At 35.8% G+C, this 16,955-nt stretch overlaps 1 protein-coding gene across 3 annotated transcripts in view; it reads right to left on the bottom strand.

The window, feature by feature from the left end:
• Window positions 1–16,955, bottom strand: part of YLPM1 (YLP motif containing 1) — a 58,288-nt gene continuing 41,333 nt past the window's right edge. For 2 of the 3 annotated variants that reach the window (XM_064486115.1, XM_010976498.3), the window contains exons 14-21: window positions 16,672–16,848; window positions 16,501–16,584; window positions 16,133–16,216; window positions 13,839–13,919; window positions 10,626–10,677; window positions 5,462–5,592; window positions 750–932; window positions 1–418 (exon numbers count right to left, since the gene is read on the bottom strand). In XM_064486115.1, coding sequence (XP_064342185.1) covers window positions 786–932; window positions 5,462–5,592; window positions 10,626–10,677; window positions 13,839–13,919; window positions 16,133–16,216; window positions 16,501–16,584; window positions 16,672–16,848 — 756 coding nt within the window. In that variant the 3' untranslated portion in view covers window positions 1–418; window positions 750–785. Of the gene's footprint in view, window positions 419–749; window positions 933–5,461; window positions 5,593–10,625; window positions 10,678–13,838; window positions 13,920–16,132; window positions 16,217–16,500; window positions 16,585–16,671; window positions 16,849–16,955 lie in introns of those variants that run through there. The other variant, XR_010381033.1, reaches the window with a different exon arrangement.

Raw genomic sequence — 16,955 nt, 5'->3', positions numbered from 1 at the left:
TGCTGTAAAGCCCATGAATCTCATCGGCTTTATCATGAAAGTTTATTTTTTTTTTTAAATCCTAGTACAATCAGCTACCAGTTACATACAGTAAAAAACAAAAACAGCCACAAAGCAATGATGATAGAGATAGTCTGTGACACTGTACAGTGGAGGAACATTGTCTGTTGGAGTCCTCCGGCAGACCTTCACCTGGCTTCAGCAGTTAAGCTATCACTCCCTCCCTCCCCAAAGTAGTTAAAAAGAAAAATTAACATCTTGCTTCGGTAGCGCAAGACTCTAATACCTCTTGGGGACACTGGAGAACTTTAAAAAACTAAAGCAGTAGAAACAAAACAAAAACTGAAACGTGGAAGCAAGGTGACACACAACGAAGCTCCTAGAGGCCTTGGCTTCAGATCACCTCAAAGCGAACCACCTGGAAAGAAAAGAAAAGGCTGTCACGCCAGGAAACAACAGACAGAAAATTCAGCAGACCTTAGTGTCCCATCACTCCACTCCTTCCCAGATCTACAGAATCCAAGGTTTTCTTAAGTCTTACATTTTTATAAGTGAGCCAGGTTGCAGAAAATTGCTTTATTTTCCAATACTCTGTATTGTAAATGCTGGCAATTAATACATACTTCCTCTTTTAGAACCAGGAAATAATATAGGAAAAGAAGCATTTTAAGCAAAGCATGCTGTCTGTTTTATTTCAAACCCTTTAAAACAACACAGAGTAGGCTATTTATATGACTGTATACCCTTACCTTAGAGGAACAATGACTCCATTCAAAAACTAAGTCTCATATATATTTGGTTCGATTGAGGGCTTTTTCAGCCAGGTGACCACTTTCATCTGTGATCTTCTCCCAATCAGTCTGTCCGACCACAAAACCTATGGCCCTTTTCCTATCTGCATCCTTCTTTTCTTCCAGGTCTGCCCATCTCACCTAAAAAGAATACAGCATTAGGCTGGGCCTTAGATATGAAGAAATATGCAAAGAACCTCTTAGCTCTCTGAATATTCTAAAAGGTGTAACTAATTTGAAACCAGGAGTTTAAAAAATTAGAAATTAACTGGGGAGAATTGGAGAAAGCCACAGATCTTAAGTTATAGAAAGAAAAAACTCTCTAGTAAATCAAGTCTTAATCACTCCAGCTCCTGAACAGTTCAGCCCTGTCCCCTCCATCTCCTCTGTCACTCCTTTTTAGTTCACTGGCCTCATTTTTCACTTGAAGTAAAGCAATAACCGTTACCTAGTCTTCCTATCTTCATTCTTACTCCCTCCACAGTCCACTCTGCCAGAGGAATCTCCCTAAAATACACACAGCTGTGACTCTCACCTGCTTTAAATCTTTCCTCTACAGACTAAAATCCAAGCATACAAGTCCCTCTGGGCCTGGCCCTGACTATTCTCCTGCAGCATCTCTGGGCAGTACCTATGGCATTTTATACAGCAATACAAAATTACTCTCAGCTCTCAGAGCACACTGGGCCATTTCCCATCTCTGTAACCTTGCATATACTAGGCTCTCTTCCTGAAACAATTGTGCTCTAATCTGGTCTACTTGGCATGAACCTAGTCAACAACCTCTTCTTTACCCCTCTTGTCCTTTGCCAATAAAATAATTAATCACTGCCTCCTTGGAGTTACTTCTGGATTTTGACATGTCTAGTTTTGAACTTCCACATGATATTGCAATTAACCATTTATAGATCTCTCTTCCCTAACAGATTGTAGATACTCTAGATCAAGGACTGAGTTTTATTTAATTCCACATAACAAATATTTTTTGAAGTTTAATCTTAGAAAACAGAGAGCTGGTACTATTACTTTGATTTATGAGATAAATAGGCCAAGAGGCATAGACTCAGCTGATGTTATTTATGGCAAAATTATAACTACAAATATATAGGTCAGGGACATTTTTATTGGTACTCTGATATTTTTTTAAAAATACATATTTTTACATATATTACTAATTTAAAAAATATAAACAGGTATATTCTGTAAAAGATGAAATACTTAGACTATGAAACAGGTGTGCAGTGCACAGTACCAAAGTCTGCAGAGATCGCATTTTAAATACGGCTTGTGATTTATTGTGACTGTGGTCTGTCACAGGAAAGAGAACCAGAGCATGCTCTTCATTGTGGACCTGGAAGTGTGTTATTGTTCTCAGAGGTACACTGACCCTCCCTATCACCATCTAAGGGAACAGCAATCAAATGATTAGGCTTTTGTTTCGTTCTGTTTTCCCTGACCATTGTTTTCAGCAACCACTTGGCCAAAGACAAGACACATAGTAACAGTTGTGGGGAAAAATGGACACCACCTGATTCTTTTTAAAGTAGATTTTTAGTGGGTAGAAAAATTATGGCTCAATTTCCTTCATGGGCTTTAGTAAAAAGCCTAATAAATAATGTGGGCTTTTGTATACCAAGCTCTCTGAGCCTTCTGCCCATTAATGCTGATGTATTTATTTTGACAGATTCATACACTCTCAGTTCTTGGGTGTACATCCTGGCAAAAGATGACTATGGTTAAGGGGGATGAAAAATGGATGGATGGACGGACAGATGGATTGTGGCCACTAACAAAGAATTGGTAACCAGTCCACAGTCCATCCTTAGCAGAATTAAGCACACTGATCAATCCTGCCCTGAGTAAACTAAAGGCTAATTTTTAAATCTGCAGTTTAAATTCTAAGTCTTTAAAACTCAGATAAAATAAAGAACATGGAATTAGAAAAGTATGTAATTACTTTTTAGATAGGCAATACGTTTTAGCACAAATGCCCAAAATTTTAAAGTTGAAATGAAAATATTTTGGAAACTACCGTATTCTGTTCACATCTCTAACAGACAGATACATTAACATTATTTATTTACATTCTGGACTCCTCTACTCTAGGTCCACTCATTAAGAGGCCTCAGGCACAGACCTGACACACAGATATGCAATGTTGTAGAATGAATGAATGACTACCAAAACTCTAGAAACACAAGGAGTAGAATAATGGCTTTCAGCTAGAAATGATTTCTTAAATGTCAGTGTCCCTTCCAATCTTCCTAGAGGTACTTTTATTGAGATTTATAATATCAATTTTTTGCCCTTTATCTTTACTGTAAACAAAATGTTTTAATAAAGAAAAGTCTTGACCAACACTCATTTCAGGTATGTATACTGCATCCACTGTCACCAAAAATATTTCTAAAATGTATGGGGTTCAGCAAACAAAACAAGGGAAATGTTGACTTTTCCACAGTAATCAAGAAACACAAATTAAAGTCCACTTGAGCTACCATTTTATACCCAAGTAAACAAGTAAAACTTTTAAGAAATGAATTATATTTTAAAACTTAGCCATTTTGGTAAAATTCTAATATGATTAACTCTACAGAACTACCTTTGTGTTGCAGTGAAAGTTAATCCCAGGAACCTGCCCAATATTTGTAAAAAGCTTAATTACAGAAATCAAGAGACCTCAGCAAAGGAATGAGTAATGAGGCTGGCATTCCTTGCTACCTGTAGGCTTTCCTTGGGCTCTGATGTTGATTCTGGCGAGTGGTTTAAGTGTCAAAAATTATCTAAAAAGGGGGTGGGAGGCAGGGAGGAGAGTTAAAAGAGGAGTCACTTACACCCACCCTGCTTACAAAGTAACTTACATGGGATCACATACTCCTTATAGAAGACAGCAATCTGACTAAAACTGAACTAGAGAAAAATATTTCTCACTTGAGACAATTCATTGTTACCAAACTACACTTCAAATTATTATTCCCAAGAAAGAGCTATTTCTACTTCTGTTGCCCCAACTGTAAAACTGGAATATGAGGTATCAATACAAGTAGTCTCTGGGTGGAGCTGGGCACGTACAGAAGGCCACTAATCAGGTCTCTCTTCCCCATCCTCTCAAGACACACAGGCAAGGGCAGGCCTAGGGACTGTCTGCAATATTTGAAAGAGTTTTGAAACCTGGAGTTCTACATAGGGGTATCCACTATAATGAAGTTTTACTGGCATTTTTATTCCTTTATAATAAATATTATTTTAATATTAGAGTACTGAGGGAATTCATAAAAAAAAAAAAGAAATGGTATGTAAAAATCTCATTCTTACTTAGAGAAATGCAAAACAAGATACAATTTTTTTTCACCTATCAGATTGCCATAAATTAAAAAGTTTGATAACAGCACTGCTGGTGCAAGTGTGGAAAAATTGGTATTTACTTACATGTGGGTATAAACATAGGTACAACTTTTTGGGAAAACTATCCCACAATATCCAACAGAATGATAAATCATATTCTATGAGCTTGAAGCTTTAAGGCTAAAAATATAAGCTGGAGATATATTGTCCAAAAGATGCCAAGGCATATGCATCATGACTTTCACCACAGTATTTATAGTAACAATAAAATGAAAATAGCACAAGCATCCACTGATAAGAGACTGGATATGTAACGAATTGTTCAACCAAACAGTGGCACTCTAGGCAGCCATTTAAAAAGAAGGGTAGGTCTATACATACTTATATAGAAAGATCAAGACAGACCAGCTGGAATAGGCTGATGTAGATCATATACACTATGATCCCTCTTACTCTGTTATTTTGTTTTAAAGGATAGATGCAAATATCACTTTTCTTGAATTTGACATCTATGTGGAAGACTTATCCAACATCCTGGCTTCATTTCTCTGCTCCCTTTCATAGCAAAGCTTCTTCAAAAAGTTGTCTACATTTGCTGTTCATTTCCTATTTCTTCTTCAGTCTGCTCCAAACTTGCTTCTGTCCTTCAACTCTCTAAGAAAGTTTGACTTATTTTTGATCAATCATCAATGATCTCCACGTTGCCAAATCCAATGGCTATTTTCTCTTTTCCCAATTTACCTGTCTTCTCAGTATCATTTAACAATGCACCATTCTTTACTTCTTCAGTTACCTCTATCTGAACTTTTAAATTTTGGAGTCCTGAGTCCCATTATCACTTAACTTAACTGGTACACTCACTGAACTGCTGATTTTTCACTCTCAAACTTACAACTCCCCTACTTTTTGCTAACTCAGTAAATGGAATGTTTATGTCAGCACCTTGAAGAGTCACCTTTGATTCCATCCATGCTGGGCTCTCCACATCTAATCCACTAAGAAGTCCCACAGATTCTCTTCAATACTCTACTTTGCATCTGGTCTTTTGCCCTAAGACAAAATGGCACAAGCAGCCACTCCAAACTCCTTTAAGGCTGAAAACATCTAGCCACCTGAGGGTCTATTCTCCATTTTTTAAGTTATTTCTACCTTTCAATCTGATAATTTGTAAGGGCTGACTAATTTTTTTAATGTGTAATATGATATAGTATAAACCAAATCACTCTCAAAAAAGTAGCATTCATATGAATATCTGTCTGTAACATTCTAAAACCAGATGCCTAAACAAGCCCTTTCTCTGGTGGTGGTTATTGACAGTCTCTTACCCTCTTCTTCCCAGGCTCAGAAGCACGAGTATCATAGTCATCAGGGAGCTGAAGATAATCCTCCATTCTGCTGGCAATAGCCTCCCAGTCACGTTTCCTTTTAGTACCAGTTCTCAAGCCATCCAACTTGTCTGAGGGACAAACACAGAGCCGTAGCATTAAGGAAGAGTGTGAGTTTGCACACAACACACAAACAAGGGAAAAGAAGGCTGGAACACTGTGAGAGGGCACATCCGCATTTCTGAGAGCAGCTTATTTGCAGATCCCAACTATCTTCTTGGCTGAGGTAGTATCAAGTTCTGTGCAACTTCCATTGTTTATCTGGTATTCACACTGTCAGCCTTTACATTACTGTGCTGGTTTAAGTAACAAATACGGGCAGAGCAAGAGAAGGCACTTGTTTCCTGGCCTCCTCGTCCTCCTACCCTGGCTAAAATCACAACACTTCAACTCTCATGTTCTGAAGGAAAACGTAACACTGGGTTTTTCTAAACACAATTTCTTCCATTCTTTTTTTTTTTCTTGAAAACAATATCAACACCACCCATTTGACCTGCAATCACGTGTGATACCATGCCGTATGAAAAGCATGTAGTACAAAAACTCAGTGAGCCAAGGTAATGTTTAGAAAGGTTTTAGATTAACGGTTTCTTGGGATTTTGATGCTATGAGAGGATTCACCATGAGTTAATGTTTAAGCAAAAGTTGACTACACAAATCACCACTTTCTTTGGTTATACTATGAAATGCTGTTGACCATTCTGAGGCTAAGGGCTAGTCAGCTGAAGTGGCCGGGTCTGAACTGTCTTTCTGAATCCTCAATCCGAGAGGGCTAGGCTTTCCAAAGGCCCCAAGCTGTAATCAATTAAATGAACAGGGACTGCTGATTCAGAAATTATGAGATATGAGTTTCGGTGTCTTCAAGAACATGTGATGAAAATGTGTTGTCTTTTTTATTGGTTGTTAATTCTGATTTTGAATTCTACATGTGAAATATGTTTATATACATATAAAACATGCATGTATTTTTCTTTTTAGCTACATTGAAGCACTAAACTTTTGACTCACGTGTAGTTATGAACACAATATTATTAACAGGTCAATAAAGGAAAACCTAAACAGAAACACACCATAACCACACTTCATTTAACTTCATAAAGGGTACAGAGTGTATATAATAGAAACCTTTCAGACACCAAGTTGGAGAGAACTTGATACAAAAAGAAAAGTACAATGGAAACAGTGGCAGAAGGCAAGTGAGTTTATGCTTCAAACGTTTCACACACAACTAACTGTGCCATACCATACAGGCCTCAAAAACCAGTAAGAGTTTGCATAATTGGCAAAGCTTTTATTTCCTAAGCCCCTCCCCCATAAAGGCAATATTATTGAAAAATCAGCAAGTCAAATTACAACACTTTACAAAACTCAAGAAATTTTTATCATATCACTTTGGAAAATTTTTAACATGGATGAGTTCAACAGAAACAGTCTTCTAATCTCCTCTGTAAAACACATGCTGTACCAAATGGCTCTAATCTACATATATATGACAGGCCATATTATACAAGATCTTAAAGAAGTGACACCTTGATTGTACAGGGACATAGAATATGGTATTAGAAAACCAAGGAAGTCCCATAAACAATAAAACTGTTCTCAGTTCAATAGCGTACATACAGTATTACGAGAAGAGTAGGCAGCTCCAACACACTTATTAAATAAACCTCAAAGGATTTCCAACTTATTAAGATCAACTTTGACATTAACATATTTCAAGGGAAACTTTTCATATTTCAAACCTAAGAATAGAACATGGCCAGGCAGCAATACAGAAGGGGAGTGTGAAACCTGCAAGAACTTTCCCTCATACACTGGGTGTATGCCAGGAGTTATAGACCAGGAGTCCCATATTTGCAACATGAAGTTCAGAAGAGCATGTATATCTAGTCTGAAAACCCTTGTTTGTAATGTTTAATCTGAAATTTTATTGTGCACAGCGTGTTTAAAGTTTCCTTCTTGGGGCTGAAGAAAGGTTCATAGCTCTTCCAGATGGCATCCTGGAAACCCAAACACACAGATGTATGGCATAAGGTGAGGGAAGAGGAATCGGGTGTTTGTTAGTTACAGAAGACAACTGGTGTCCAATACACTCATGCTAATGATTCCCAGAGGTTTGAGTTTCAAAAGGTGAAGTTTTAAGATGAAGATGAAAGTTTAAATATCCAACTTGGCAGGTCACAGAATTTTACCACATCTTCAAAACAGATTATATTATTATTACAGCACAACAGGAAAAAATTTTAGATACATCTATGTATTTTCTAAACATAATTATTTCTGAAAATTTGTTCATGGTGAACATACAAGGGTTACGTGCCTATATAAATAATAACTGAAGAGATGAAACTGCCTGACACGGAGAAGGCCAGTACACAGTAACTCATAAGCAGAGACAAATGACACTGAGATGAGAAAAGCAAAAGTACTTGATATAAAGAAACCTAAATTGAGATGGTAACAGTCTAAAATATTCTTTTGGTTTCTCAGTTTAAGAAACCAAAATAATGTCAGTGGAATTTAAGTAGCTTCAATGCTGAAACCCCAGCATTCAGTATGGCATGTAACACCCACCCTTGCATTAGGGTGCCTGTGTTCCAGCTGGAAGGGAGTCAGTCAGGTGCTAATGAAGGTGAGCCACACGCAGTCTTCAACAACTCCATGACACCCATGCCAGATGCAGCTCAGGCTAGTTCTGAATTTTTCTAAGATTACACCACTTTCAATTTAACACTCACGCATAGGCTGGACTGTATATTGTACTTACTGAACATAGATCAAGAATTTGCAATGAGATTTAATAGCTATAGGTGAGTATTTTCTCACTGGCAGACTCATTTGTAAATCAATATTCCTCAGTTATAGATTCAGCTAGTCTGGCTCAATATATGACACTGCTAAAGCTTAATATTGTTTCCACCCAGCATAATCATGTTACCAAGAGTAACTTAAGAATGTTGGAAAAGTACTCAGAAAAATAAACTGTGCCTGGTATTCAAATCTACTGAATTTATGACAAGGAAGGCAACGTAAATAGGCTAATTCTCAGATGAAGAGAGTCATGTTTTAGAGAAGAATCTTCTCCACTGGCTCCATGGACCAATCTCAAAGAAACAAACAAGCACTTTCAAGAATGCGCACACTCAATTCGCCTTCCTCTACAGATGGTTTAGCTCTCAAGATAATACAGTGGTGCAAGAGGCAAGTCATTATATGAAACATCACTGTCACAAACAAAAACCCAACTGCAAACATGTTAAAATTTCTTTCCTAGACTCATTACTAGAACTTCAGTGCCTTTAACTGAAATGGTTTATTTAACAATCCTATTTTTGGAATTTACTAACATTCTGTCTTTAAAATGGACTGAATTTGTATCAAAGTCAAATGTATTTTCTGAGAAGCAAATGGTGGACAGGTCAGAATTTTTTCCAGAAATCAACACCAAGATTAATGTCATATTTTCTTGAATTGTAATAACTAAATTCCATTTTCCTTTCTCTTTAGAAATTAGAAAGGAAAATAGAAAATGGACTGGCTCAAGTTTAAAAAAAGCATTATCCTAGATAATATATTACAGAAGGCCTCTAAAGATCATATGCTTAACTAAAATATTTATCACTTTTACATTCCCCTTGTTTCTTTATTTACCATTTCTCTTTGCCCCAAAAGATAATCACTATTTAGAGAACCAGAAAAGAAGGAATGATCTTACACAGCCTTACAGATTATTCTGTAAGTATAGAATATGAGATTTAATCTAATGTCAAAATAAACAGACCTGAAGTATTATTATCAAAAAAGAAATTTGTAATTATGATTTTCCTACATATTTAATTGCATTTAAACAATTATGAATGCTTTGAAAGTTTAGGGAAGGAGATAGTTGGTTTTTATTAAGATTTCCCACAGAGGGAGGATGAGTGGAAGAATATATCAGTAACTATATATAATTTTCACATACCATACACTAGAAAAATATTTCAGACTTTGCACAAAGCACCTATCCCAATAATATGGTAATAACTACAGTTTATGGAATTGTCTTTTAACATGGGACCTGGTCAATATCAATGGCTCACATGATCATCTGGGCAAAACAAAAGGTGTAGCCTATGCAACTGTGTATAAAATGCATCCCTCTGATGTCAGAAACAAAGATAACATGCCCCAAACAGTGAAGCAGCTAAATGACTCAAAGTTGTTCTATGAATTTAAGATATATTTCTCTGGTTACTTCAGCTTTAGAGTAGCAACATAATACAGCAAGAGAAATGAAGAGACCAACAGTCACACTTCATACATTAGTAAGGTCAATCTTTTAAAAAACTCTTATCCCATTATCTTATAATACATCCTGGTATGTTAAATGGTTCTCTTTAGGTGAGGTTACAAAAAAAAAAGTACTGCAATATTAGTATGAAATTTTGGAGGAAAATCCATTGGATATAAATGATTTTCTGCTTGACAGACAGCCTCACTTTAAGCAACTCCAGTTTTTGATTTAGACAATTATTTTAACCAGTTTACTTTGTAATCTGGCACTAAAGACAAGTTGAAGGAAAATTTAAATGGAATCTTACAAAGCAGGCTCCTCAAAAACCTGAATTATATATCTACCTCTCCCATTCAGAAACTCTAATTCATCATACAACAAAAATAACTATCTTTTAATTATTTTTTAAACTTCAATTTTTATTATTATTACTATTATTATTACCCGAAGTATTCATAATCAAGTTCAACTTTGGATTGCAGTTAAATATTCTTTTAAAAAAGTAGAAATCTCACTGGCGCTAACGTTTCTGATTAATATTAAAGAACGGATTTTAAAAGTGACAGTATTTTATTACTAAATTTATCACATATTTCCATTTACTCTAAAAACTTTAAGTGGTACTGAAGGTAGTGTTTTTAAAATACTCTTCTTTTACTCTGTCACAAGATACAAAGAAAGCCAGCAAAACAGACTAAGGATGTAAGGTAGGCCAAAAATCTTGGTTTAAGCAGAAATTTTGGGAAATTTGTTCTTCTTACAGCAGAAAGATCTATGACCATTACCATCAGGTATCACATATAAAAACAGGAAAAAGGAAATACCCACCTAGCTTTGCCTCAGATGTGTCCATCTCCCATTTGCTTTTCGGAATGTAACCCTAAATCGTACACAGAGAGAAGCTCGAAGGGTTAGAAAGAGACACATACATGCATATCACTTTTGAACTGGAAAAGCATTAAAACTGGGAATGGATTCAGTTTCCACTCACTAGTTATAAATATATCCTTAGGGAAAACACAGTCTCATTATCTTTGAAGAAACCAAATTACCAAATTCACCAAACTTCACTGCCAAATTTCAGAGTAGTCACTTCAGAATAGTATCATGAAGGCGCTTTGAGGCGGCTACAGTTCAGGACACACAACTGTAGTCTGAACAACAGCTGTACAGCAAATACTGTAAGAATGTATGGTAGTTACTGTGCTAAATTATTGTCATTCAGAGTAGCAGAGGACTTATAATACTAGCTAGGTGATTTTCTAAATACAACTGCTATTCTCAAGTGATAGTAGCCATGAGGTCCAAAGAGTGTTCTTCAAGACAGTTACTTTATATTCCAGTATAATTTTAGATACTCGAAAGAAAGGAGAAAACATGGTATCACTGAACACAACTATGAAATTCAATTTCATTTTAAAATGACTCAATCCATTTACCAGTCAGATCTCTGAAATACTGACTCAATTTCAGAGTATTACGTTTTCATCAGTTGGAAACTAGATAATTATTTCTGATGTCTTTTAAAATTACATTTTCCTATTATACAAAAAAACAGAAATCTCTACAGGCAATTTATATTTCATTTAATAAAATATCTGGGCAGTTTATTTTAAACCAAATCCTATCTAAGATTTTCAAATTTCCCAAGGTACCTATTTAACTATGAAGTTAAGTCCTTCAGTTTATTCACCTAGCAAGTATATGCTTTCTCCACATAATTCACTATGATTCCCCTTTTCCTTCATTGGGACTCTATTCTCCATTAGATCCTAACATACAGAACTTTATTACTAGGACTTATTATACAGGACAGATTCATCAAAGGTGTCAGCATCTTCTTTTAAGAATCAACGTATCTCTCTACTATTGGGAATGTTCAAGTTCATAGAATAGACTGACACACTGGTAAAGCTGGAAAGTATGCTGAACATTTCATAACAATAGCTTCTCTGTTAAGAGTTTACTAGAGCATCATCATTCTTCCAGAAAACCTACAGGTTTTATACATTTCTAGTCCTTAAGCCGGAATAGTAATTCAGTTTCAACTTATTAGGTAGTATTTCAGGTTATAAATTATGCCATCTTTTCCAAATACATTTTTAGAACAAACCAAGACAAAGCGAGACTGAAGTAATGGTGCTAAAAGTTTTGTACTGATGGAATTTGTACAATTATATCTCAAAAATCATCTGAAAACCTTAAGCATAACTAGAATAATATATTTATAAATTCTGAGTCATATCTATTAGGTTCAATGAAGCACTAAAGAAGACAAAATATACCATTGATCCCCCCAAAGGAGTCTCTTAACCAAGAAAAGTTTGGATTTCACCCAGCTGGAGTAATCAGTACAGAGTAGAAAACGCAAAGTTCAGTGATAATTCCATTAAGGTGGTTTGAATGACATGAGACTTGCTCTTAACCCTTTGATTAAACTTCTCCAATAATCTTTTACTCTTGGAATAGAACCCAAGAGTAGAAGATCTGGATTCTGCATTTTGAAAAAAGGTTAAGAGAAGTTTTATCACATAAAGATAAACAAGACGAGTATATTAGCTTCCCCCCTGCTGGAACCACCCTGTTCTTCCTTAAAACTGTAAAATCATCTCACTGTTTGAAATATTAGGCCACTTGGAAATAAAAGAGATAGTCCAGCAGGGTAGAGTTTTAAGGCTTCACTGCCATGTTTCTGATGAAAAACAGTAATACAGTGTGTTTCACTTTTTAAAATAATAGTATATTCAATTAAAAGTTCCAAGTTTTGACCTACACCTAAGCAAATCAGATGTTATGAACCACACCCTGAACTGAAATCTCCACAAAAGGAAGACGGAGCTTCAGAAAGCTAACATTATACATAGACTTCTCACATGACTGCTTCCTAGTACACACGCTGCAAGTAGCTAGAGGTCATTAGCCATATTCCAGGACAGCATGGACCTTTAAGTGAATTTCCTGCCTACATCTTAGATCATGTATGTCAAAATACAACCTAATTCATAAAAATACTTTGTTTAAAGAAAAAAAACATACTGAGACTCAAATGCCATTAACTTTTAAGCTTATTTTTTAATCCACATATGAAATCTAGGAATGTAGAGGTTGACACCATCTCTATATAAACACACAATTTCTATCCAGAGTCCTGTATAACACACATGGGTTGAAGGGACCACTCCTTAGAGAGTCTGTATTCTCTATGGGGTAGGGATCAGGGTTCTCACTTTGTACATTTTCAGAAAAATATGAAAAGCAGCTTTAGCAAGGTCTGAAGTATTAAATAAACCAAATAGTATTCTGAATTAAAAAAGCAACACTATTCCGAAGTATCGCTAATCTCTGTATCCCATTAGCAAACACTGAAAATAACATTAGTAAGTCTATAGATCGCATATTCTTGAATGACAGGTTAAGGCAAACATCACTACAGAGGTGTGATCAAAAGCATTTACAGTAGGTACACGGGAACTTTGAATTCATACTACGTAAGCCTTTAATCAGCCTAAGCAAAATGCATTGCCTACACAGTCAAATCATTCCCCCCATCACTTAATAGGATAAAATGCAGAAGAACAAATCCAGCAGTCAGTGGCAACCCTCTGCCTCCTCATTCAATACGTTCTTCTGCCTTAGTTGACAGAAACTCAATTTTGACATCTTGTAGCAAAGAAGAGACAATTATGCATACACTGGGTAGGCTGTACCACATATCTGCTGGAATGCAAGAATGCCCTTTCATGTGTAATTGATTTTCTTATAAAGTAGATTCCCCTAAAGCCACCCACAAATAGATGAGTGAGTACAAGGGTAAGTTTCTTAGCACTCTTAAAATTTTCTTATAACAACACAGTAGAGGGTTCTTTTCTTTTGGTCAGGGGAAAAATAAAAAGTATCCAAAAGTCTCCTGGAGGATGATTATGGAAACTTTTACCATTATGGTACATGTCAACAATAGTAATCTGATCACAGATCTGAATTAAAACCTTAAGAATTTTAATAAAGAGACACTTTGTTCAAAGTGGTTGTTCTGTCTCCTACCAGTTCGCTTTCCTCTTCCTCTGCATCTTTCTTTTCATCCTTCTGTTCTTCAATATTTGCATCAAAATCTTCCATCTCTACCTATAGCACCCCAATAATCACACACAAAAAAGACTGAGTTAACATTTAGGAAAATGTTGAGTCTGTCACTGAGATATGAAATGAGCACAGTTGCCCAGAGCAAGACAGCACAGATTCACTGTTACATACTAAAGAATTTCTAGCACCCTAAACTTTGAAACAGAACTACTAAAAGACAGAATGGTATTTCTGCCTTTTATTTTTCTGGGATTATCCATCTTCATAATTCCCTATGAGTTGAATATAATGATCTGTTCTAAGTTGATGGTTATCTGTTTTGAATGACTATGGATTACTAGGATTTCTTTTAAAAACCTTTAGCAAGTATGTATTTCAATCAAGTAAAACATGTATGATGCAAATTTCAAAATGTAAGAAAGAGTATAGTGAAAAGTCAGATGATAATAGTTTGGCCCAGAATGGTAGCAATAAAAATAGAGCGTAGATAGATTAAAGAAGTTGATAAGATAAAACTGACACAACTTCTAGGCTGACTACATGGTGGAGAGATAGGGTCAAATTCTGGTATAAGGAGAGAGTGAAGAGTCAAGGATAACGGAGAGTAAAGAGTCAGGGTTTTAGCAACCAAGTGACTGGTGGGTCTAATTACTAAAATAGAGAATATTAGAAGAGGAACATGTTTGGATGAATTATATATTAAATAAGTTGAGTTTGAGGTATACTAAGGTAATACATATTTTTTGTAGAGAATTTGGAAAATAATGGTAGAATTATAAAAACCGCCGATAATCCCTCCACTCAGATATAATTTCTGTTAAGATATTGATAAAACTTATTCCAGCCTTTGTAATTTAATATTAAGGGCATATAAGTAGCAATCCAAGGTACCAGAAAGACTGATTACCTATATAGAATGTGCAGGCTGAAAATAAAGCCTAGGGTAGAGCCCTAAAGAACTCCAACATTTAAGGACTGGGTAGTAAGGAAAGTCAGCAAAGGAGACTGAAAAGAGACGGCCAGAGATGCAAGAGGAAAACCAGGAGAAGGTAGACTCAAAGAAGCCAAGAGAGAAATGTTTCCAAGAAGGTGAACATGGTCAACTACAGCACGTGTGGCTGCAAAATTATGCAACAGGAGAAGCGAGAACTGTCCATTATCATGGAAATGTTTGGTGAGAGAGTCTCTGGAGAGTGGTTGGGGAAGAAGCCAGAAGGAAACAGGTTGAGAAGTGACATGAGAGGTAAAAACACATAAAAATACAATGACAACATTGAGTATAGATAACTCTTATTTACAGGAAGAGGTCAAACAAAATAGTAGTAACTGATTAAAGAGACAAATCTCTCCTTTTCCAGGATAAAGATTTATCGCCACTAAACTAATCATTGATTTTGGCAAGAATGACCAATCTGTGAAAATGTGTTGGGGAACAGGATATTAACAGTTTCAAAGTCTCTCCTTACAGATTAGTTATAACAAAGAGAAAAAGGTAGAAAAATTGGATGAGTATCACCTAAACCAAGTGATCAACATTCAAATCACCAATAAGGAAGTAAGCTGACAACATATGCCTCCTGACATGATGCAGTGAGGACACAACATCACTTATGTAGCATCCATGCTAATGTCTAACCTAAAGCTAATCATGACAAACCCAAACTGAGGGGCATTCTACAAAACAGCTAACTGGCTTATACTCTTCAAAAAGTCTTTGTCTTTCATAACAGTGACATGGGTGAGAAACTAATTTTATATTAAAGGATTGGATCCTGGATTTCTAAAAGTTGCTATAAAGCACATTATGGGAAAAATTGGTGAAATCTGAATATGCACTGCATATGAGAGAATTCAGAAAATTTAATTCAGGAAATTTATATTACTCAATATAGTATTTTATCAATGTTAAACTTGAATTTGATAATTGAGACTTCTAGTTTCATAAGAGAATTCCCTTGTTCTTGAGAGATATCTACTAAAATATCTAGGGGTCTATAATTATAATGTCTGCATTTTAACTCTCAAATGGTTTCACAGTAATAGCAATAATAGCAGCAGTAGTAATAAGACGATGACAAAGAAGGAGAAGTATATATACAGAAAAATGTGGCAAAATATTAACAACTGATGAATCTCAATGAAAGTCATGCAGGTGTTCTTATAGTATCTATGCAACTTCTCTATAATTAAATTTTTTTCCAAGTAAAAAAATAAAAGGTCACTTTTATATTACTTTCTAGTCAAAGGACACTTACCTCTTCAATAGCAGCATCTTGCAGCAAAGAACGAATGTCCAGACGCATCATATGACGAGGTGCAGTTTCCCAGTGATCAGCCATCTAATTGAGATTCAAGAGATCAAGTTATCTCTGGAAACTACTCAAAGAAAGCTCAAGTGAGTGTCCAAGACAAATTTAACTAACACTATCAAGTCTAACAGGCTAGTTCCAGGAAGAGCTAGGCCACCTCTTTCACTTAGATACAGAGTAAGAAATATTTACTAAAGCAGGTAGAAAAGAAATTCTGAGAATAAAAGGGATAAACAAGAAATTCCAGACAACAGTGATGAAACAGGCAAAATGAAGTTTAGAATACAACACCTTCTATGTTTCAAAAAAATCACCTTATTTATTTCTTTGAGCTTTCTTCCATGAATATTCCTCTTGCCACAAGTCTGGTTATCTGCACTCATTTCAGCCAAATATACCTAAGAAAGAATGAATACTCATTAGGCAAACAAATGCAGCACTTACATGATAACACAAAGTGCTCTACAGTTCTTTTAAATCTATACCTCAAATCCCTTGGTTTTTGCTGCACTCCAAAACTGGTCAAAATGTCTAACTCTGTCATTGATGGCATCCAGGATGATGAAAGGGAAAAAACCATCATCCAGAGTCTTTTTGAAAGTTTTGAACATGCTGGTACGGTAGGTTTCCTCCATCTCAGCTTCATATTCATATTCCATTACCTGTGAGCCCCCAAAAGAGATGAGTTAGCAAAAGCAAAGAATCATCTTAAAACCCTTCCCTGGTTAGCATCTGGGTAGATGACTTTGTAGTCCTTCCTTCACACCTA

The sequence above is a fragment of the Camelus dromedarius genome, chromosome 5, assembly GCF_036321535.1.
Source record: "Camelus dromedarius isolate mCamDro1 chromosome 5, mCamDro1.pat, whole genome shotgun sequence".
NCBI lineage: Eukaryota > Metazoa > Chordata > Mammalia > Artiodactyla > Camelidae > Camelus > Camelus dromedarius.
This window is presented reverse-complemented; position numbering and strand designations above follow the sequence as displayed.